Source organism: Sorghum bicolor, chromosome 5 (genome assembly GCF_000003195.3).
Source record: "Sorghum bicolor cultivar BTx623 chromosome 5, Sorghum_bicolor_NCBIv3, whole genome shotgun sequence".
In the NCBI taxonomy this organism is placed as follows: domain Eukaryota; kingdom Viridiplantae; phylum Streptophyta; class Magnoliopsida; order Poales; family Poaceae; genus Sorghum; species Sorghum bicolor.
This window is the reverse complement of record NC_012874.2, coordinates 18,489,438-18,514,651: the sequence shown is the minus strand read 5'-3', so window position 1 is coordinate 18,514,651 and position 25,214 is coordinate 18,489,438. Positions and strand designations below refer to the sequence as shown.

The window sequence follows — 25,214 nt, the reverse complement described above, 5'->3', positions numbered from 1 at the left end:
CCTCATGCACCAGTTCCTGTGCAGGTGCCAGCTTCAACACCACCTTCAGCTGATCCTAACTCGGAGCTGCCAGTCAGCTGTAAAGTGTACGTCATGCTGGGTGATGGACATCAAGCATCACTCCAGGATGTTATCATGGCCCAACAAGAAAACGAACATGCACATCCAGATGACCACGAAGCCCTAGAAGGTAACCTGGCATTTTTTTTACACATGCATGCTACAATACATATAAGTGGCGTAGGCTTTGATCTCATTATGACCTCCTTTGGCAGCCAATGATGACACTGAGGACAACACACCCCTCTCTAAGCTGGGCGCCTTAAAGAAGGAAGACAATGCACATCTCCAACTGGTGAACCAAGCCAAAGGGTTTGCTGCCAAGCTGGACTCGCTTCGCCTTCATGACTTTCTGGATGATGACGCCTCCTTCATCCTTGAGCTCCCTGATGACAGACACGGTGTACGCGAGGAGTTGAGGGATCTCCGAACCCTGCTAGAGCTCAACTCTTTTGATGAGAGCAAGGCTCTTCGCCATATTAAATTACTTTTAAATTACTGGGCGGTGATGTACGAAGAGCCACAACCCGTGGCCTTGGCGCAGCTCATGGATCACCTAAAAAGCCTAGAGGAGCATCTGAAGTGTTTGGACGGCGAAACTCCTTCCCCTATCGCAGCTGATTCTATCATGGGAGAAGGGCATCAACGCCTTCATGAGCTGGATGCTGCCTACTCCAAGACCATGGTTGATCTGAAGCATCACATTGAAGAGGGTGACGGGGCGTAGACAGACCACTCATCTCTTAGGATGGAGCAGCAGGGTGCTACTGAAGAGGCTCGTGCTTTGGATGAGAAGGTTCGTGCCTTTAAGGAGAAGACCTGTGCTTTTGAGGAGGAGGCCCGTGCTGCCTGGGCACATCGAAAAGAGCTCCTTAACAAAGAGGCCAAACTCTTGAAGCACATGCAGTTTTGTCAAGGACATGCCAAGACACTGGTGGCCAGACTCGAGCAGCTAGAAGAGTGCCGAGAAGACTTGAGTGCTCGGCTAGAGAAAGTCAAACAACTAGAGGACCCTGTGTCATAAGGCATCATGCTCATCTTGAAGTATTCCTTCCCTTAGGAAGTCTGAGATCACTCCATAGCTAGGCCACATTTGTAGCGGCTCTATAGGAGCTTTACTTCATAGTTTTAGTCATTCGCTTTAGACTCCAATGTTTGGGTCCTTTTTTTAGCAGTTTGTTTGCACCGGTTGAACCTTAATTAAATAAATTGGGCAATGCTTTGATGCATGCACCTATTATATATATAATACTGAGTGAATAGGCTATACTCGTCAAGTTAGTACATGATTCACATACATATTCCCTTTTGCTTGATCAAGTGTAGGTGCCCATGCGCAGCGATGTCTAAATTTCAGTTGCACACATTCGCACATCTGTTTTTTTACATCTATACACAGCACCATATATGCCTAATCTGCCGCTGCTATCGCCCTAGCACGTGCGTTCTGGGTACCGGCTCACCGTCAAGGAGGATGATCAGAATTTTGCCACACTGTTTGCAAGGTGCAGCTAATCATCATGCTGTCGCCACCATCATGCGCGCAAGTCTGTCGTCATTACTCGCGCGTAGGCGTTAACTTTTTTTCTATGACACCATAGACCAACTTACGGGCTGGGTACGCAGCACTTTATAGTTCCCTAACCATTGTTGCCCGGTTGCTCATAGTACGTGTATACTACGTGTATGAGCACACCTCGTATACAGCCACATGCACGTGCATGATTCCTATGTGTTGGATGCACCCAAGCTCCCAACCTTGCCTGATCAGACATGTGTGAATACAAGTTTACACTCTTGCATCCACACACATATGTCCATCAAGCTCATATATGGAGCATTTAACCTTCGTCACGAACAGCTACGACTCGGTCACAACGTCAATATACGGGCTTGCCCGGCGGGCCGTACGTCGCTCAGGCCTTTAGGAGCCACTGGGAATGCTGATCGACAAGCCATGATGTCTTTATCTTTAGGTTGTGAATTCGCACAAATACGTACATATGCATCGTTGCTCGCTGCCCGCGGGGGTGTTAGCCTTTCTTTATTTTGATAGCGTCATAATCAGGCTGCCAAGCTAGGAGCATATCACCTTATCTTGGCTTGCGAGCACAACGCCGGACTACGTATGTGTATACGAGTATGAATATTCCTTGCACATTTTTGTTTGTACACTTTAATCAATCAGCTGACACAACAGTACACAATTCAAGGAGACATTGCTAGCCGCTTATTTATTGCTTTTCAACAATATACATAATACGCATGGGTACACATTATGAGACTCTTTGAGTAGAGCCTCATGGAACCCAATTTATTACAATTAATTCGTACATATATAAGGGTCAGCACCAACATAGCTACACCCGTTTGCCTTTAGTTCAAGCGTGTCATTTACCACAGCCCAGCAAACTTTGTTCCACACTGTAGGGTCATTGGTGTCGGCTGCTGGCATACGTCTTATGATGATGGCTGAATCTCCCACATGAGGTAACACATGTCTCAGTTGCTTGACATCGCTATCGTCCTTGTGGAGCGCCTCGCATCAAGTCGCTAGGTTGCGAGACAGCAACTCTCTTAACAAGGAGCACCCTCGCCACGGGTGCCCCCTTAGCATCCGGTACAGATGACGCGAGGAAGGGGAGGCAAAAGGAGAAGAAAAACAAAATGGAGAAGAAGAAAGAAAGAAAAAGAAGAAGAAGAAAGAAAGAAAAAAAAAGCAACAAAAACAAAAGCAAAGGAAAAGAAAAACAAAAGAAGAGAAAAGAAGCCGAACCTTGGAGACGTTGCGGCGACTCCAAGAGATGGCGTGGAGACTTCTGTTGGAGCCGTGATGTAGCGTTGGCCAACGAAAGAAGTGGAGCTCTGCCGGGGCCATGTTGTAGCATTAACCAGCAGGAAGGATTCTGTTGGGGCTGTGTCATGGTGTTGGCCAACAGAAAAAATGAAGCTCCGCCGGGGCCATGTTATAGCATTGGCCAGCTGGAAGGATGGTCTATGTCGGGGCCGTGTTACGACATTGACCAACCAATATACGTTGAGCTTCGTTGGGGCCGTGTTGCGGCTTTGGCCAATGAGCATATTGGGGCTTCATTGGGGCCGTATTGCAGCATCAGCCAATGATGTGTCCATCAAATCCATATGGCAGCACTAGCCAATCGAACGCCCTCAAGTCATCTTCGCCTTGCGGTGTAAAGTCCGTGTAACTTGACGAAGAAGTTTTATCAATTCCGGCGACCACTGTGTTGTAGTGTATCGTGGTGTGAGCTAGCCGGCTTGAAGGGTTTCACAACATTGGCGCTGTCTGCACTGGCACGCCAACACTGCTCCCAAAGGTGTGGTTTATCAACCTGATGACCATTGTATTATATGTATCTTGGTGTGAGCCAGTCAGGCTGAAGGGTTTCACAACATTGGCACTATCCGCACTGGCGCACCAACACTGCTCCCGAAGTAGTGAAGCGATGGACCTGCAACGCTACTTAAAAAAAGGGATAGCTGGTCTGTAGATGACTGTCATAGCTAGGGTAATGTGATGATAATGTAAAATCGTTGAAATAAGAGAATGGTGTTTGTGTTTTTTTCTTAAAAAATGTTGGCTCTCCCTTTAGCATTAGCTATATAAGCAGCTCGAAATAGGACAGCCAGGGGACATTACCATTAGGTGCTGTTGTGTGACCATGGCAACATGGCTCTCATGATTTCTTCCCATTGTGTGCTTGAATGTGTGGACTTCTGCTTTGATGTTTTCACCGAGGTGCAGGGAATTCTTGCTTGAGACTTGTTGACACCGTTTTTGGACACGTACCCAGGGACCAGTAGAGTATAGATCGGCAGGTGGAGCAACGGTAACTAGTCTGCAGAAGAGTTGCCGATGAGGATTGTTGCCGATGAAGAGACGATTGAATATGACTAAGTCCAGAGGTGGTGACATGTTCTTGCTGATGATCAATATTGGTGTTTGCCGATGGCCATAACAGGAAGACTGCCGATGACTCTGAAGGAAAGCGTGGAGGTTGTCGATTGATCTGTGGCGGTGTCCCGATCGGTTACAAGGGGGTAGTTTTATGTTTTCCTTAGTTATTTAAATTCGTTTTGTATACGGATTCTATTTAATTTGGAATTCAAGTCCTAGTCGTGTCTGATTGTAGCTCTTTGAGCAGGGTATAAATATAGACCCTAGGGCCTTGTAATGAGATATCTATCAATCAATCAAGTACAAGTTTTTACTCATATTCCAGCATCTACTTTTTCGACGACTTCGTCATATTTTTTTTATTACGAGTTCTTAGGAGTTCGTCGACTTAAGCTCGGCGTATTCTTGAGTTCCACGTGAATACCTCTTGGCCGTGACATCCGGGCGCATCGCTGTTGTCGGGACCAAAGTATTCGAGTTATCACCTTTGCCGATAGTAAGGTCAAATCGGCTGGCACGCCTTAACGTTTAAATCGGGTATTAGCCCTTTGTGTTTGCAGATCAGCTTTTGCATCAACACATCTTTTGGCACGCTCGGTGGGACAGATTCAAGATCAAGATCGACATGTCGACTACCGAGTTCGACTTGGAGAACGTCATCCCCGTGACGGAAGCCAATCTCAGAGATGAGCAGAAGCAAGCTATTGCAAAAGCCATGGAGGACTACAAGCAGCAATATTTGAAGTCTTTCAGCATCAATAGGAGTGGCGAGGTGATCCAGAAAGAAGCACTGCCGGCACCTCGGCAGGTTACTTTTGAAGCCAATCCTGGTAAACTTCAAGACATGGTTGATAGTGCTATTAATCGTGCCTTGATCAATCAAGCTGGTGTGCTGTCCAATACGGTTTTCAACGCCGTGGCTAGAACATTCAAAGAGGGACAATTGCCACCAAACTATGTGGGCCCTGTCTATCATCAGCCAGGATCACCAGTTGTTACAGCTCCATCGGCTACTACGGCCGCTGTGGGTACAGAAACTACTACTCCTCCAAGCATACTAGGGCTCACTAATGTGCAATCCACGCCGATGACAACCAATCCATCAACTTTAGATGAGCAAATCAAGCTTGCCACAGATCTATTGGCATCGGCAATGTCGGGATCTGTTCCTCCTAACTGGTGGGGTTATGGTATGCCCCCAGAGATGATGTTGAAGACTCCTGAAACGTCTCAGACGGCTGACATGAGAGGCAAGGCTCCTATGGCATCGGCACCTCCAAATTTGCCGATGAATCAGAGTCCCCAGTATACTACAACTACTACTGCAAGACCTTACACTGGGAATTCTCAAGCTCCGACATTCCAAATTCCTAACGCATCGGCAGATTCAATGCCGACGCAACAGAAGTTTATGACACAACAGGGGTACGTCAACTCAATGATGATGCCCAATTACCAGTCATCGGCAGGGCCTATGCCGATCAATGCTAATAATGGATGGACAGGGCAGCTAGTCTTTCCACAGATGCCTCAGCAGAATCATCAGGCTGTTGGATTTCAATAAGGACAGGTCCAACCTGGGTTTCAGAATCAAGGATTGATCAACCAACCGATGAATCTGGGTCAGCAGATTGGTGGTCAGATGGTTAATCCCATGTTCCATGCAGATCGTGCGCCTCAGCGACACGTGGAAGCTTACCAGCAGATGCCAGATCTACAACTGCCTCATTGGCAAGATGCCGATGCCTACTGGGCCGATAAGATTGCTGAAGTAATGAGAGACCAATTTGGGATAAAGCCCAAAGTCAACACTTACTCTTATCAGACACCGTATCCTCCTGCATATGATTTAATTCCACTTCCAAATCGGTAAAAGGTACCAGATTTCACTAAGTTTTCTGGATTGGATGATACATCGACTATGGAGCATGTCAACAGGTTTATCATCCAATGTGGGGAAGCTGCTAACAGGGATGAATTGAGGGTTCGTCTGTTTTCATCATCTTTATCTGGATCGGCTTTCACCTGGTTTATATCATTACCTCCTAATTCAGTGATTACTTGGGCCGATCTGGAGAAGCAATTCCACAAGTACTTCTTCTCTGGAGTCCATGAGAAGAAGATCACCGATTTGGTCAGATTGAAACAACGCAATGATGAATCGGTCGAAAGTTTTGTGCAGAGGTTGCGAGAAGTCAAGAATAAATGCTATAGCTTGGTTCTAGATGATCGGCAGCTAGCCGATTTGGCTTTTCAGGGTTTGTTGCCACACATCAGGGACAAATATGCTTCTCAAGAGTTCGAGAGCCTGAGTCACTTGGTCTAGAGGATTTCTGACCAGGATATCAAACCATTTGAACCTAAGAGAGCTTGGAATAAAAAGGTGTCATTTGTCGATGAAGCAGCAAGCTCGGATTCTGATGAAGAGCGAGTCATCGGCTTGGCAAAGTGGGTGAAAAATAAGAAGCCGATGTCTTGCCCTTTTGGGCATAAGGAGCCAGAGAAATTTGCGTTTGACATTACTAAAGCCGATAGGATATTTGACTTTCTACTTCAGGAAGGGCAAATCAAATTGTCACCTAATCATGTTATTCCATCGGCCGAAGAATTAAAAAAGATGAAATAGTGCAAGTGGCATAATGCAACCTCTCACAGCACCAATGAGTGCAAAGTTTTTAGGCAACAACTGCAATCGGCTATTGAATCTAGGAGGATCAAATTTGATAGTTCCAAAGCTCAGAAGTCGATGAAGATCGATCAACACCCTTTCCCAACAAATATGTTGGATGCTAAGGGAAAGACCAAGGTCTTGACGTCCGAAGCAGCTGAAAGGAGTGCATCGGTAGATCCTCAGCATCAAATTACTACTGCCGATGCCAAAGGAAAAGGCTTGATCCAAGAGGGAACTAACTCGGGAAGGCCTCCCCGATCTGGTATTGTGATAACTCATAAAAGACCTCGGGAGACTTGGCAGCAACGTGAGGATCGGTATCGGCGCCAGCAAGAAGACTATCGTCAGGAAGAAGAAAGACGCCGACAAGAGTGGAATCGGCACAAGGATCACTGGAACTGCCCATTCTTTATCCATTGCTGGGAGCAGAACATCAAATTACCCAGTGTTAGAGATTGCCCTGAGTGCAATGGTTATGATCGGTATGACAGATCCGGTCGGCGCTATCACGATGATGATCGGAGATTTAGTGGGCCGATTAGGGGGGAGAGCGTCAGTTCATGATCGGCTGGGGGGGCAGACTCAGTGTGCACGACAGGCTTGGTGATCGCGTTGAATATTTTCCCAGGAACCAGGAAGAGCTTGAAGAGATGGCTAATGCACGAGTGCCCGATGAGTTCATATTTTGTAGAGATGCTAATACTTATCCAGTGGAGTCAAGGGAAAGTTGTCGCCCATCGGCAAGGCAGTCGCCACTTCCCCCATGGTGTCTAGAGGGGTTGACTAAGACACAGAAAAAGAGACTGGAGCGTGAGAGACGAGAAGAGCTAAGCAAGGGTGAGAATTCTAGCCAGTCTGGGGATCAGCAACAATCAGGTCCTAAGGGGAAAGGGCCATCGGCAGATGTTAACATGGTATTTATGTTGCCGATGAAATTCCTTGCGCCATCCAGTGATGACGAGGAGTTGGAATTTTTCGACCAGATAGCTCAGTTGGCTCTGGATCCGATGACAGCTATCTTTGAAAAGCCTGCCGATAATGAAAGGCAGCATCTTAAAGCTCTGTTTGTCAAAGGAAGAGTTGATGGTCAGCCAATGACCAAGATATTAATTGATGGTGGAGCTGCTATCAACATCATGCCGTATGCAGTCTATCAGAAGCTTGGAAAAGGAGATCAAGATTTGACCAAGACTGATATGATGCTAAAAGATTTTGAAGGGAATGTGTGTCCAGTTAAGGGGGCAATATGCGTCGAGTTGACCATCGGCAGCAAAACCTTGCCGATGACCTTCTTTGTGAGTGCCTACAATCTACTGTTAGGGAGAGATTGGATTCATGCCAATTGTTGCATCCCGTCTACGATGCACCAATGCTTGGTTTAGAGGGTAGGTGACAAGATTGAGATTGTCCCGGGAGATTCTTCTTATGTCATTGCATCGGCAGAAGCAGATACCTATGAAAGAACTAGGTGTATCTCGGGAGAAATTTGGGAGAAGGAGTTCCTCAAAGTTGCCGATTATGAAATTCCACCGATCCAAGCAGTCGGTTTTGATGAGGAGTTTTAATGGATAGGTTCGCCGATGATGGAAAATTAGGCTAGGGATTCACATCGGCCGATGATTTGGTAGAAGTAGATATAGGTAGTGGTGATAAACCTAGACCTACTTTTATTAGTGCTAAGTTAAATTCTGAGTGTAAGCAGCAGTTAACCGATTTGTTAAAGGAGTATAAAGATTGCTTTGCTTGGGATTATACTGAGATGCCTGGTTTGGACCGATCGATTGTTGAACATCGGTTACCTATCAAGTCTGGATTTTGGCCTCATCAACAGCCAGCTCGCCGATGTAATCCTAATATTCTTCCTGATATTAAGACCGAAATAACCAAACTTATTGAAGCTAAATTTATTCGGCAGTATCGGTATGCCGAGTGGATTTCCAATGTTGTTCCAGTCTACAAGAAAAATGGGAAGCTTCGGGTTTGTATTGATTTCAGGAATCTTAATAAAGCCACACCGATGGATGGCTACCCAATGCCGGTTGCCGATCTGCTAGTTGATTCTGCGGCTGGGCATCGGATCATCAACTTTATGGATGGCAATGCAGGATACAATCAAATATTCATGGCTGAAGAAGATATTCCAAAGACTGCATTTAGATGTCCTGGTCATGTTGGGTTGTTTGAATGGATAGTCATGACCTTTGGTTTGAAAAATGCTGGTGCTACTTATCAGAGGGCTATGAATTTTATCTTTCATGAGTTCATCGGCAAACTGGTGGAGATTTATATTGATGATGTGGTGGTTAAGTCTGGAGATTTCACAAAGCATCTTGCCGATTTACGAAAAGTGTTGGAATGCACAAGGAAGCATGGGTTAAAGATGAACCCTAACAAGTGTGCATTTGGTGTATCGGCAGGGCAATTTCTTTGTTTCATGGTGCATCAAAGGGGGATTGAAATTAGTAGGAGATCCATTGATGCTATCAACAAAATAGTTGCTCCTACCAACAAAACTGAGCTCCAGTCCTTGATCGGCAAGGTAAATTTTATCAGGAGATTTATATCTAACTTGTCTGCTAAAATTCGTGCTTTCAGTCCTTTACTCAAATTGAAAGCCGATCAAGAGTTCGTATGGGGGAAAGAGCAACAGTTGGCTTTAGATGAAATCAAGAATTATTTGGTAAATCCTCCAGTTCTGATTCCACCTCAGCAAGGAAAGCCCTTCAGATTATATTTATCTACCGATGGGATGGTCATCGGTTCGGCTTTAATTCAAGAATTTGAAGGGAAGGAGCGTGTGATTTACTATTTAAGCAGGAGATTGGTTGATGCTGAGACCAGGTATTCGGCCATTGAAAAGTTATGTTTATGCCTATATTTCTCATGTATTAAATTGAGGCACTATTTACTATCGGCCGAATGCAGTGTTATATGCAAAGATGATGTGGTCCGGTATATGCTATCTATGCCGATCATGAGTGGCAGAATCGGTAAATGGATTTTGGCGCTGTCGGAATTCGATTTGCGTTACGAATCGGCTAAGGCGGTTAAAGGACAGATTATGGCCGATTTTGTAACTCAACATTGCGGTGCAGTGGAAACTTTGGAAATTGTGCCTTGGACGTTCTTCTTTGATGGATCCACGTGTGACCGGGGGGCAGGAATCGGCATAGTGTTAATTTCCCCTCAGGGAAGGAAATATGAATTCTCCTTACCGATTGTTGCCACGTCGACAAATAATCAAGCTGAATATCAAGCCTTAATTAAGGGGTTGGAGTTGTTAAAAGAGGTCCGTGCTGATGCTGTTGAAATCTTTGGAGATTCTATGTTGGTTACAAATCAATTGGCTGGAAGTTATGAATGCCGAAGTGAGATCTTAATAACGTATTACGAAAGGAGTATGCAACTATTAAAGGAATTCAAGGATTTCTGATTAGAGCATATTCCTCGATTGTATAATGAAGAGGCCAATCGGTTGGCTCAGCATGCCTCGGGATATCAACCCATGTTAAACACAATATCGGCAATCAGTGCCGATGATTGGAGAAAAGAAATCGTTGATTATTTAAAGGATCCATCTAAGAAAGTTGAGAGACGTGTTCGGTTTCAAGCCACCAAGTATGTGCTCCTTGAAGATGAATTGTATTATTGAACAATTGATGGAGTTCTTCTCAAGTGGTTAGGTGGTGATGAGGCTAAAAGTTTGATGGGAGAAATCCATGAAGGAGTGTGTGGAGCACATCAGTCGGCATTTAAGATGAAGTGGATGATCAGGAGAAATGGGTATTATTGGCCGACTATACTTGAGGATTGTTTTAAGTATTTCAAAGGGTGTCAAGGATGTCAGAAATTTGGCAATGTTCAAAGAGCACCCGCATCGGCCATGAATCCTATTATTAAACCTTGGCTGTTCCGGGGATGGGCTATTGACTTAATCGGCCAGATTTATCCACCATCAAGCAAAGGACATAAATTCATCTTAGTTGCCACCGATTATTTCACCAAGTGGGTTGAAACTATTCCTTTGAAGAAAGTCACATCGGCCAATATGATTGATTTTGTGAAAGAGCATATTATTTACCGATTTGGAATTCCTCAAACAATTACCAGGGTACTATGTTTACATCAGGGGAGTTTGATGAGTTTGCAATCGTTATGGAAATTAAAGTATTAAATTCTTCTCCTTATTATGCTCAAGCTAATGGGCAGGCCGATGCATCTAACAAAGGAATTATCAAACTTATTAAACGAAAGATTGAAGAAAATTCTAGGAGGTGGCATACGTTGTTGAATGAAGCTTTATGGTCATATCAGATGGCTTGTCATGGGTCGACCAAAGTTTCACCTTATCAGTTGGTGTATGGACATGATGTAGTGCTACCTTGGGAAATTAAAACTGGGTCTAGGCGACTATCTTTTCAAGATCAATTGGCTGCCGATGATTATACTACTTTGATGACAGATGAGTCGGATGATCTAGCAGGGCATCGGCTAAGGGCTTTGATAAGTATAGAAGAAAATAAGAAGAAAGTTGCCAGATGGTATGATAAGAAGGTAAAGGCTAAGGAGTTTGCCGATGGAGACTTAATATGGAAACTAATCTTACCGATCGGGACTAAAGTTTAAAATTTGGGAAGTGATCTCCCAATTGGGACGGTCCCTATCGGATAAATCGATCTGCTCCTGGCAACGCCTATATCCTAGAAACTCTCGAGGGAGTTGAATTTCTCAGAGCATTGAACGGCAAATATTTAAAGAGATATTACCCCAGCATATGGCTTGATGCATGAAAGTTTAGGTGCCGATAACATTCTTATCGGCTGAATTAAAAGTGTACCTGGGGCCGGACTTAATGTTTTAAAAGGATGTCGATAACAGTCCTATCGGCTGGACCAAAATGATTAGAAGAAAGAAGCAAAGCACGCCGCCGATGAAGAGTTCACATGTTTAATAGAGCCTGGATCGTCGATATGGCGCGCAGACGGATCTGGTTGGCTTCTTCTATCTCCTTCACGTCATCATCGGCAGAGCCTTCCACTAGCTTCAGTTTCTTCTTCATCTGTAGTGCTTTACGGGCCTGGATGTTTTGCTCTTGTTCAAGAGTCTTGGGACAGAGCTTCTTCCACTTGTCTGAGTTCAGCCAACAGAGCTTCCCTTCTCGCCGATAGATTAGAGATCTTTTGCTTCAGTACATCTCCTGAGGATTTCAGAATGTCGATGCTCTTATGCTTCTCATCGGCAAAGAGCTTCACTTTCATCATCTCCTCTGAGAGCTGAGCGTGAGCAGCTCTATTGGCAAGACGCTGGGCAGCCTTTTGATACTGTAGCTGACGACTCTCTAAGTGTGCAGCCTGAAAAAGAACCTCCTCGGCATCGGCAGGGATTTGACCTCTGAGAGCCTTGAACAGAACTTTGGCTGGATCAGAGTCATCGACCAATTGCGCTGTGTCTTGATGGAGAAGGGCTGACAGATCCGCCAGTTTTGCTCTAATCTCTGCCGATGAGATTCCAACTGCTCGAGAAGAACTTGCTTCCTCGCCTTCATCCTCAGAGATCTCGATGGCGAAGGAGAACAGGCTGTCGGGAGAATCCTGTTCCTGGAAAAGAAGACAAAATAAGTTATTTTATGATCAAGTACTGATAACAATAAAAATAAGGATCGGGTAACTTACTTGCTTCAGAGCTATCTCTCGCCTCTGACTAGTTGAAGCCGATGGAACCACAGGTTGATCGGCTGGAATTGCCGATGAGACTATGTCAGCTGAAAGATTAACAGAGGTAATTACAAATTGGAAAAAGTGGGTTCACTGGCAATTAAAAAAAGTATGTTACCTTGAGGAGGTGCAGTACTAGTCTGAATCGAGGAAACTACCAATGCTATGATTAAGCTTGCTGGATCGGCAGTCTGCTCGCGTACATCAGCCGATGTTTCTTCTGGCTGAGGTACTTCTGGCTGAGGTTCTTCTTGCTGGAGTTCTTCTGTTTGGGTTTCTTCTTGTGGTTGAGGAGGAGATGGTGCTGGTTGTATCTTGGCTTCTGGAGGAGAAGGGGATGATTCTACTGGGATCGAAGATACTGGGGGACGAGAAGGCGTTGCTGTTCTCTGGCGCTTCGCTTGTGATCTGGTACTCTTGGAGCCTTTTCTCTTCGGTTGACTGGACTGGGGGGCATCGGTAGTCGTACTTCTGGTCTTTGCCGATGTACCGGTGTGCTGATACAACAATAAGAAATTTATGAGTACAAGTGTGATAGGTATAAGAATGAAATCGGTATGAATAAAAGGATTCGAAAATTTACCTTGAAGGCTTGTGCTAAGGTAGAGGCAGCTACCGATGGTGATGTCTTCGTCCGCTTGGTGGTAACTTTCTTGAGACGCACACCCCGATGCATTATAGCAGCCAAGGTTGGAGCGTTGTTACCGATCAAAGAGATCGTGCCCGATGGAAGGAGCTCAATCGGCTTACCACTCCTGCTGACCAATGGCGGTGTGTCATCGACCTGTATATGACAAAGAAAGTGAGTTACCGATGGAAAAAGACAGTGAAGGGATTGAAGCATCGGTATTAAAGTACTTACAGTATTATCAGGGACTTTGTAATGGGGGTCGATCATGCCACGGTACGTGAGAGCCGATCTGCAGAATAGGTGTTCTTTCCATTCTTCCCACCACTGTTTGTATGTCTGAGTGATGAAGAGAGATGGAATCCAAGCCGATAAATCAACATCTGTATCGGCATTTAGTGGAAGTTGGGCTACTCTGATCCACTCGAGATGGCTAGTGATAGTTTCCCTTGGCTTTATTACATCGGCGTAGCAGAGTGCAATCGGCAGTTGGCCGAAAGCTAGTTGGCGAGCTAGTGCCGATGGGTTATAAAATTCATAAGTCAGATTGGAAGCTTTCCCACTATCGAAGAAGTTCACTGGTATGGCTCTTGGGGTGATAATTGCCATCATCACATCACGGTCCTTGTTAAGAGCATCGTTGAAGGGGTGGAAAGTCAAGGGAAATCTGGTATCTGGGTCTTCATAAGGCATCCATGCCCGCTGTTCTCTGGTTAGACCCTCATACAGAGTTTGGAAGAATCGGCTAACCTGGTCTGCGTTACCACATGTGCCAGGCAAAACTATGGCAGCCTCGCCAAAGTTCAGAGGGGAACGAGTTGCCGATTCTTCTTCATCCAGTTCATAATCCTCGGCTATATCCCCGGGGAAGCGCTGTGCAAAGAGGTCGAACTCAAGGCGCTTGTGCATGTGGAGACTAAGCCACATATTGATGAACCACCAGGGACCCCCTAAGTTGCCGATGGGTTGACCAAGCAGTAGTTTCTGGGCTACCTGGTGGAGGAGGTGATAAGCAGAGCCAAGTAGGTATCAGCCGAGAGGAAATCGGCCACCATTGGCTAATCTTTCTGCTGCCGACAAGTAAACAGAAGTTGGTCTTGCCGATCACCACAGAATACAAATTTATCCAGCCACATGTTTAGAAAGGTGGTCTGTTCCTTTGCATTGACAGGACCTGTTCTTCGGTACTTCTGAATGTACCCTGACCAACCGCCGATGGCACGAGTTCCCACCTTAGCACTGGGTTTGGTGTGGAACAGGTGGGTGGTATCAGCAGTGGATATGTCTAAACCGGTGAGCATAAGAACATCAGCAAGTGTAGGGGAAGGAGGGCCATGGCCAAACACCAAAGCATTGAGTGTGTCTGACCAAAAGTATGAGGCAGCTATCAGTAGTGACTCATTTCTCTCCATATCGGCATGAGACAATCTAATGCACTGATCTAATTTCTGTTCACCCCATTGGACCTCATTTGAGTTACTGACTCTCAGAAACCAATCCTTCCATCCCTTGGTAGGACTGGGCCAGGAATGAAAGGCGTCTTTCCATAGATCTAGAGAAAAATTCTTAGCTCTAAAGGGGATTCTGTTTGTCTCTGCATTTATATGATCGGTGGGATCTAAGTTTCCTAGTGGACCAAGGCATTGGAGATGGGGTTGATCGGTAGGGATTACGATCTTGTCGGCCAAGTCCTAAAGATTGTGAGGATGAAAGAAAAAGTAAAAAGAAAAAGGGGAATATTCAGTAAAAGGAATTGCGGATGGACAAAGGTACAGTAAGAATACGAAAAAAAGGAGGGTAAGCTAACCTTAGGGACGACGAAGTTGACGGCCATTGCCCCACGGAGAAGAAGATCAAAAACTTGGGGGTTGTTGGAGGAAGTTCTTGCTGGAGTTCTTGGAGCTCTCGAACAGTGCCGCCGCCAGGAAAGCAGAGTTGGGGCTGTAGAATGATGCGATGGAGAAGGAGTACCCGAGAAGGGAGTATTTATAGGACAAAACGGGCAAGGGCAAATTTGACTTATCTCTTCGCCGTATCCGTGAAATCCGAGGGTACTCAGGTGGATATGGTAACTGTTCGCACGGTAATTAAGGGATTGCGCAGGTGGTTTAATAGGAAGCAGTCATGATCTGGAGATATTTTACAGTGCGGGATCTCTTGGTCGGTCCATTGGCAGTTCCCTCTAACGGTAATATTGCCGATGGGCGCATAAAGTGGAGAGATCTGGTTCGGAAGGTTGAGGAATTCGAGGAACCTGTAAGAGAATCGGGCCAAGGTTGTTCAGATTTAAACGGTCGGTTACCAAATTGGGAAAATTAATTGTGGAAAGGCATCATTACAACAGAGAATTTTGGAGCATTAATGATTTTATACTCCGAAATTGGGGGGCATGTGTTGACACCGTTTTTGGACACGTACCTAGGGACCAGTAGAGTATAGATCGGCAGGTGGAGCAACGGTAACTAGTCTGCACAAGAGTTGCCGATGAGGATAGTTGCCGATGAAGAGACGATTGAATATGACTAAGTCTAGAGGTGGTGACGTGTTCTTGCCGATGATCAATATTGGTGTTTGCCGATGGCCATAACAGGAAGACTGCCGATGACTCTGAAGGAAAGCGTGGAGGTTGTCGATTGATCTGTGGCGCTGTCCCGGTCGGTTACAAGGGGGTAGTTTTATGTTTTCTTTAGTTATTTAAATTCGTTTTGTATACGGATTCTGTTTAATTTGGAATTCGAGTCCTAGTCGTGTCTGATTGTAGCTCTTTGAGTAGGGTATAAATGTAGACCCTAGGGCCTTGTAATGAGATATCTATCAATCAATCAAACACAAGTTTTTACTCATATTCCAGCATCTACTTTTTCGACGACTTCGTCATATTTTTTTATTACGAGTTCTTAGGAGTTCGTCGACTTAAGCTCGGCGTATTCTCGAGTTCCGCGTGAATATCAACCACAGAGATGTCCCTCTTCATGGCAACAAAGTGCTTCTTGAAGGCCTTCTTCATGTCAGTCCAGTTGCTAATTTTTCCTATCGGCAGCCGGCTGTACCAATGGAACGCCGCGCCGGTCCGAGATCCTAAGAATTGGCGGAGTAGTAGCAACGAGTTGTTAGCTGTGTCGCCACATGCCGCTTCGAAGTAGGCCAGGTGCTCCCTCACGTCTCTAGTGCCATCAAACTGACGGAACTTTGGTGGGCGCCATCCAGCTTGGAAGGGCACAAGATCATGCCATCCTTCGTATGGCTTCTCCAAGTCACCTTCGAGCGAGTGTGGTGCTTGCTCATTGGTGATCTACCTCATCTTCTTGGTCACCAAGTCTTTGACTATGTCATGATAGTCTTTTAGCGTTGATGGTTGTGGTCCTGCACTTGCTGAAGCAAAGACATTTTGTAACGGGGAGGGCGAGCACTTGCTATCCCCTCTACCTCGTGATCTTGTGGATCTTCAAGAGCTTGAGGTGCACCATCAGGAGACCTATTCCATGTCAAGGCTGTTATTAGCTCGATGAGGTTGTCAAACTTTGTTGATAACACCCTAATCACCTCGCCTTGCGCTTTTACTTGTTCTTCCAAGCTTCCTCTTTGGTTACTATTTTCCCCTGCCATGTGGGCTAGCGTAGTGTTGAGGTCACCAATGTAATCCTCTTCGTCTGAAGGGATGGAGTGAGCGAGGTTGTCAAAGAGTGGCGCAGTGGAGTGCACCTCTAAGGATGCAGAAGATTCAGAATTGGAGACATCGGTGTAGGGGGAAAAACTCCTTCTCATCATTCTTTCCTTCTTTGACCTTCTGCTCCGTGATTGACTTGAGCTGAGTACTAGATTTGGCCCGACCAGCGATGTGTTGTACCTCATCAAGGTTGTGTGGAAGTCGAGACGCGATGTCAGCATAGCGCCTTGGAGATATGTCTCATGCCATTGCGTCATCCCCTTCGGACAGTGCATTCCTACCTTCAGTGACAGGTAGGCAGGGAGTTGGGGTAAAGCTCGCCTTGGGTTTGACTTGGATTTCCTCATCAGAGGGGTAAGTGAAGTCATGGGTCACTGGAGGTGGGACCTATGTCTCCTTGGACTTGTGCCTCGAGTGCGCCGTCAATGCAACGCACATGACTACATCCTTCTTAGGCATTTTAGCTATTTCATCTATCATGCTCGTGTCGTCAGCTTGCGCTTGGGGAAAGGCTTCACCATCTTGCGTAGATGGCACCTTCTCAACCCCCTCCATTGGTGTAGCTGATGTTGAGGATGACTCGCTTAGGCTTTCCGAAGAAGCCATGCTTGGACAAGCCTCACGTGATCCTTCTCTCTTCAAGATGGTTAGGGGACGCTCTCAAGGAGACACGGTCTCCTTCCCTGTTGCCTCGCTACGTCAAATCTTGCGGGACTTTGGGGTCAATCGTTTGAGAAGGTATTGGTACCTCTCATCGTCTTCCAAAGCAGGGGAGGTGCGGAACATGATCCTCCCATTTTCCTAATTGACCTCTCCATCAGCATGGATGCAAACTTGAGTGTGCTTAAGCACTAACTCTTCAAGCTCATAGTACAATGCATGGCGATTCTTTCTACGCCTTTCACGCTTCCGTTGATTCTCCATGGGCATGTGTCGAACCTGTGGTGCTCTTTGCGATGACGTGGGAACCACTGGCCCAGCTGGTCGAGGAGCCATGGTTGGCGTGTTCTCCTTGCGTCGCCTTAGCGTTGGGGCTTCACGTCTTGGGGAATTCGGGACTAGAGGAAGCCTTCTAACTTGTGGAGTGTCGTCAGTGTGTCGTTGTTGAGTTTCTCAAGGGGGTGCAGTGTAGTCATGACACCTTGCCCACATGTTCTGTCGTGGAGGCGGTGCCATGTATCCTCGATGCATGGGTGGTCGAGTCCTTCGACGTGGCGCTAAGCTCAGGTGCTCATGTTGGGGACGATAGGTTGGCGCACGTCTATCTACCCCGCTCCTAAATTGAGCTGAGGAAGACTCTGGTGCACCATGTAGCCTTCTGCCTAGTTGGGCCACCTGGTCTTGCAGCCGACGGAGCTCCTCTTGCACATCTTCATTACGAGGCGTGGTTTCTTGAGCTTGCAGGGGGGCAAACCTATTGGCGTTGGAAGATGGTGCGTCACTAGTCATCGTTGTATGAAGGCACGACACCCACCCAGTCGGTTGGATAGGGATGGTATTATTGAAGACGGTGGTTGGCACAGTGATGTAGTGTTGCTTGTTTGAGCGGTGCCTTTTCCAATACTCCCGCATGATTGTGTGCCTCACGAGCTCCTTAACTTTGGTCAGTTCATACGCCCAATCATCAGGGAACAAGTTGTATGGAGGCTCCACTGTGCTGGGGTAGACGAACACCTTGTGACTAAGGTCTCTCACGTCTAGAGACTAGTCCTCCTCTGAAACAGCGCTTCGTGCAATGCGAGCACTGACTTGTTGATGAAGCTATTGTACCTTGCGGTACTTCCGTCTGAGGTGGCGTAATGGATGTGGGCTTGACGCATGTCGAGCATGTGTCATTTGTCGACGCAGGTTGCCAGAGACAGCCTCCAAAGGTTCTAGCAACTCTACCTTCATGTGTTCCACAATGGGAACGGGCAAGCATTGATTAGGAGTTGGTGTAGGGAACCGTAGACCTGCACAGCTTGTGCGTCTATTGTTCGCCTTGGTGCGCAAGTATTGCGCAGTGTGGACGTCTCCTTTGATCTCTGCGATGGCAGACTTCTTCAAAAGGGCACGTGCTTCCAGGATGAGGTTGCGACGCTCCTTCCTGGCCTTGGCAAAGGCCAACTTCTGCGCCTTCTTGGACTCAGTCTTTTGGAACCGTGCAGGGTCTTGCGTTTGGTGGATGTAGGTCTTATTGCGATGCTCAAAGACCGCCACCGGAGAGTGCGTGCCGAAGGAGATCAAGAACAGGGCCTCGACGTTAGCGGCCCTGTGTACTACTGCAGCCCCCTCGTGGGCCGTCACGGGACGAGTCCTCTCAAACTTGATGGGGAACGCCAGCTTGGTGTCAGCAGCTTCAAGTCGTGCTCCCACCTGTCTAGAGATCGGCACCATGAATTGCCCGATCTGAATCAGGCCTGGCTCCTGGGTGGTTGCAGCGTTAGTTGGTCCTCCTGCAAGAAGGGGACCATTCATTAGGACAGCTCCACCTTGAGGACCATCATGCAGCATGCTGTGTTTGTTGGAGGAGAGGCGTACACTACAAGAATCTTGTAATTTTTTGACTTTCTATTTATGTCACTACATATGAAAATAATGTCACAACATAAGAGTTGTGACAATTAGTTGACAAAAAACTATATGTCAAAAAATCACTGTCATAAATGGATCTTGTGACATCTGTATATTCTTTGTCATAAGGTATGACATTGATTATTTGTCATAATATCTGAGACCTCGCCCCACAAAAACGCGTCACTGCTGACCTTCTGTGGTGACGCACTCAGCCAAGCTGCGTCACTGATGATACATGAGCAGCAACATACAAATAAATTCTTTACAAACTTTAGATATGTCATTTATGCATTACACACGTTCCATCCATTTCAGCAATCAATTCTTTACAAACTTTAGATACAACTTAATATACAAATCATCTGCTCAAGGATCTACAATCCTAGAAGGTTGCTAATAATACATGAGCAGCAACATAGAAATAAATAAGCTGTAACTCCATTGAATATATGGGTTGTTCTTGAGATCCTGCAAAACCATTATGGTCCAATAAATCAGCTTGAAAAGTAACTAGAAAGGAAACTTCTACTTGAACAGGCATTTAAAAAGGACAAAGCTATACCTTCACGTCCAAGTTGCCATTGTATTTGCAATTTGTATCAAAGGCAAATCTGCTCTGAACCTACGGCAAAGTAGAAAAGAATGAGCTACTTGGTACAGCCTAAATGGTCAATAATCTGTTGTTTTACTTTGAAGAAATATTTTGAGGAAACCTTATACTATAGATTAGCACCACACTGAAGTAAAAGCACTAATACTGCACGATTAGATGAAATCAAATCAATTAGAGATCCAGTTGATGCAAGCTACAAAGTGATTAACAGGTTCAGTCTACAAAAATTATATTGATTAAATGATTAGCTTATTAAGCAGCAGTTTTGATTACTTGTTACCATGTGATCTAATACTGTTAGGAATGAAAGTCACATCTCTAGTGTAAAACAGTGTTTTCTGCAGTGAAGATAAAGCAAATAGGAGGAGAAGTAAACCTGTACCAGTAATGTCAAGCTTTGTTTACAACACCTTGAGCTTCTTACCTGAGTAGGGCACCATGAAGCTGCAGTACTTCTTGTCTTGCCCGGTGGGGGGAGACTCTTCATAGGAGCCAGCAACTTCTATATCTAAGGAGTATACAGTCAGCAACTTCTATATCTATGGAGTATACTGTCATGTAGGAGTGCTAAGTTTAGATTGTAGGCTGTTTTGCCATAATATTATTATTATCCATTAAAATAATTGGGACCAGAGGGACTTATAAAGTTCACATCAGCAATTGGCAATACAAATCAATCTTAGGTAGCTCTAGAGAGTACAGTCAATTAAAATCAAGATGACAAATTTATACAGATTATATACACATACAAAGAAGAATAAAGTAACATAGAAACTTAGAAAGACACTAAACTGTCAGGCAAGTCAACCTTTTAGTATTTTAAAGTTGTAAGGGAAAAATAAGCATTGACATGGCTGAATTCCTTCAACTCAGATTTTGTGCTCATATATCTCAGTTTCATCTCAGAAAAAACAAATTGTATCACAATTTCTCAAATTCATTAGTACAATGAATCATTATAAACAGGGGAGAACTTATCTTCTCTGCATTTCTTTTGCGCCACAACAATCATTGCTAAAAACAATATTTGTATGCAAGATCATAGCTAAACCGCGTCCTCCCTCACCAAATCTCGCCCGAATTCTGCTACGATATGAGCTGAAACGCGACAACAGCTGAATAGCCCTGATTTCTGCATCCAGCGAGTCCGACCCCTACTCCGACACAACGAATCCACATCCAACAGCAAAGGGAAGGAGAAGGAGGGGGTGGCATGGGTCTGTGTGACACGCACCTGGGACGGGTAGTGCTTGGTGCGGCGGGCGGTGGGACGGGCCGAGCCGCAACTACGGGAGACCGAGCGGGGCGGATCCTCCTCCGATCCTCCAAGCACTAACTACCCCACCGCCACAACCTCCTCTCCCATCTCCCTCCTTCTAGATCTCAACTCGAGGCAAGCCGGATTCGTAGAGGGCCATGCTCAGCGCTTGCTCTCCAGGTGCCCTGCCTCCTCACCAGATCTCGCCTCGAGTGGAGCCATCGCGGTTGGGGGATGGGGAGGCACGCCGAGGAGGAGGAAGAGGAGAGGTGGCGATGGTGGCGGAAGGGATGGGACGGAGAGTGGGTGGGGAGGGGCCGTGACTGGATCGGGATGCTGGGCTGCAGATTCGACGGGCATCTCCATGGATTCGGCCCCTCTGTGTGCGGGGAGATCGGAGATGGACCGGGGAGAGGAGGAGGAAAAGGGAGGCCACCGCACCGGGTAGAAGTGACGGTCTTGGAGGTTGGTGCGGACCTCGCCCCATTTAGTTTCACCACATTTGATATTTTTTCGGGTCCGTGCTCTTCTAGCACCGACACATTTTGTCGAAACGAGTCACTGCCAACCCCTTCTTATCAGAGACTCCTACCGAGTGACGTGTTGTGTTTACCCACGTCACTGATCCATATTGGTGACGTATTTTACACTAATACACAGAGGTACTATACATGCGGTTCGCCCACCTATCACTCAGTTGTGTCTTTGTATTCCACCTCCAGCGTAGTGCTTCGTTGTACTAGTGTTAATATTGAGTCCACGCACGATGAAAAGTTGACGTGGCGATGACATGGTATGGAATTAGAATAGTTCTATGACATTTATTATGACATCCAGCTTTTTTATGTCACTAGGTCAAAATGCCTATTACAGAATGTCATAATCTGGATGATATAATGACATCACGGTCTATTGTCATACTAAATATGTCAAAAAATCATGCATTTCTTGTAGTGGAAGACGAATCCGACGACCACATAGCAGTAGAGATGGGAGGAGAACCATGTCGCACCGGGCGTGCCAATTTGTTTGGACACCAGAAAATCCGCCTATGGCGGCTTCTTGTGTGGGAAAAGTGCGGGCATGCCAGTGTACTAAAGTACACAAAATAATAATAATAATAATAATAATAATAATAATAATAATAATAATAATAATAATAATAATAATAATAATAATAATAATAATAATAATAATAATAATAATAATAATAATAATAATAATAATAATAAACAGGAACATGTATTTTTATTAACCATCAGGTTTAATAAATACAAATGCCTAACGCGCGCTACATAGCTTGCTAGCAGCCATCTGACAAAGGCGATGTGGTCTTCATAGTTCCTGGGGCCTCGGAAGGCTCCCAGTTAATTACCCCCATGAGCTGACTCACAGAGTACCTCCGATTAAGCTGCTGTGGTCGTCGTCTTCGATCTTGGCTTCACATCTCTATGCATGGTGTTGGTGTAGATGTAGGTGGCATTGGCGTAAGGGCCTCGTCGGTCCATGAGCCGATACAACATGGCTGGAATATCAGCCATGCCCGCCTGCGTCGTTCGCCTTGTCGGTGTCGAACTCTACGTGGTGTCACCATAATCGCACTTATATGGTTGGTGTCGCTTGAATCGCCTCGGACTTCCTCGGCAGCGTCGTCATGGTACGTCATGAGCTTGATCGCGTGGAGTTGTTGAAGTAGTGGATGAAGACTTGTACGTCGCCTTACTTGAATCTTTATTATACGTGGATGCATAGCTTGTATACGTGCACATACACGTACACAACTACATCACGGCGCCGAGATCCTGACAACCAGCATAGCTTCTGTCCTTGTAGGTAGACATGTCCAGAGTTTGCACGTAGATGCATCTGGCTGGCTAATACTCACATGCGTGTATATGACCTGTACTTGCATGTACATGCACCGGTTGCTTTAGCCTTGCTTGCATCTGGACATAGCACTTGCATCTTGGTGCAGTACTTGCATCTTTAAATTCTTGTCTTGGCAGCCAGCTTTATGTCTCGGCTCCCTGCTCCATCGCACAGGCGCGTTCAACATCGGCAAAACACAGCCCACCGGTGATGCTCTGTCCCATGGTGACGTGATGATTATCGCAGCCTGGCGCCGTCTCGATCATCTGTCGACCTTGTGATTTTCCTTTCATCCAGAACCATGATACTCGCCAACATGCATGGATACGTGCAAAGTTGCAAGCAATAACTAGTAATTAGATTGGTTTCTTACCCTTGGAAGAGATGAACGCCATCTCCTGGCTGGTGGCCTCTGGCTCCAGGATGGACATGCGGTCCTTCTGGATGAAGGCGACTGATCGTCGATGTATTCCCTCGTGGCCGGACGCTATTGTAGATAGGATGCAAATATGCTTTCCTCTCTACGAGTCTGGCGGCGCTATGCAAACCGTGGATGGGAATTGTTATTAGCCTTCATGTGAGACCTCAAGGCTCTTTATATAGGGTAGCAGCTGGCCCTCTCGGCCGCACGCGCGCCGCCAGAGTTGGTTAGCATGCAGAGAGATATTGGGAGCTATTGGCTCCTTCTTTTACACTAGCACGTCACGTATATCCTTTCACGCATCAATTATCTCTTCTTTGGTTTCTAGAAAATTAACATTAGCTGAGATATTTCTGGCCGGAGCGAGTGAACTAATACTTCTTCTTATGCGATCCCTGACACATGGACCAAAGCATGGTAGAGACCCATTGCGTAGCATGAATCAACCTAGGATACGCTATAGTGTTCCACTCGCGTAGGATTGTACACCAAAAGCCATGCACGCTTCTGGAAGGTTCCGAACTACTTGCTGTGCGGTGCCACGCCGGACGCACATCTGACCAAGGTTCCAGACTCATCACCTCGGCGTCTAGCTGGCCCAATTGACATACAAGTAATCTTATACAAAAATATGTGACACGGATCGGCGCACGTATGAACTCTACAGCCAGTTCCGAACGTATACGGGTGTATGTACAAATTAGGACTACACCTGTTAGCTTGCTTTATTTGCATATATTGCCGGCATCTCTACGTGCATGCATGGGACTCTAGCACGTAGAAGCTAACTATTAGCTTTTTTCTCCTAGATGCATGCGTACACGAGAGGAGCACATACATCTCCCATATATATCTTCCTCTTCTATGTATTCAGAAGTACACTCTTCTACAGGTAACGTAAGGGTTTTAATATAACCAAAAATCCATCAAACAACAAGAAAGGGGAAGGGAAGCGTAGAAGAGAAATAAACCAATTGAAGGTTCACTGGTCACGGCTTAAGTCATCGATCAGTGATTTCAATGACTATTCGACTCAAGTATGTCAGATGCATACAAGTGGATATTCGGATGACATGCTGGAGAAAGAGGCACAGAAGATGTATGTAAACAGGTTTGGAAAACCTTTTACATTGGTGCATTGGTGGAAGATACTAAAAGAAGAGCCCAAATGGTTAGCATTGTTTGAGACAGAGAAGGACAAGACTAAAGCATTTGATATTCCAGATGAACAAAAGCGTCCCCCTAGTAGAGAAAGTGCAAAGGCAGAGCGCAATGGAAAGAACAAGAAGGCAAAAGTTAAGGATGAAATTGTCAACCTTGGAGACACTGTTGAAAAACTTGTCAAGGTACAAGAAGATAGGAAGATGGATCTCGGAAAGGTCACCGAAGCACAGATTGAGATATCAAATGCAAATTTGAAGGCAGCAAATGCAGAAAAAGAAGCTAAAATGTTCACTGTCTACAATACCCTGCTGAATAAAGATTCAAGTAACATGTCTAAAGCTCAAAAGGCCAAACATGAGAAGACAATTGAAAAGATGCAAGAAATGCTACTTGGGGCCTAAGGTCAGTGTGAATGGTATTTCTATTCTATTGTGAATGGTATTTTTATTCTAGTGTGAATGGTATTTCTTACTGTGAATGCTGCATTTTTATATTCTATTGTGAATGCTGCATCTTTATTCTAGTGTGAATGGTATTTTTTAGTGTGAACAGTCCATTGTAGTGTGAATGGTCCATTGTAGTTTGAATGGACCATTGTAGTTTGACTGCTGCAATTTAGGGTGAAAACACAACTTCTCCCTATATATAACCACACGAAGACCACCTATCTTTTCCTG

At 45.6% G+C, this 25,214-nt stretch overlaps 1 protein-coding gene across 1 annotated transcript; it reads left to right on the top strand.

Annotated features, from left to right (window-relative positions):
- LOC8064374 lies at nucleotides 24,447-24,938 on the top strand. Its single transcript, XM_002450625.1, has one exon. It carries the CDS (start codon nucleotides 24,447-24,449, stop codon nucleotides 24,936-24,938), a length of 492 nt encoding a protein of 163 aa, XP_002450670.1.

Coding starts and splice junctions, on each gene's coding strand:
- LOC8064374 (XM_002450625.1), top strand. CDS start 24,447: ATGCTGGAGAAAGAGGCACAGAAGATGTATGTAAACAGGTTTGGAAAA.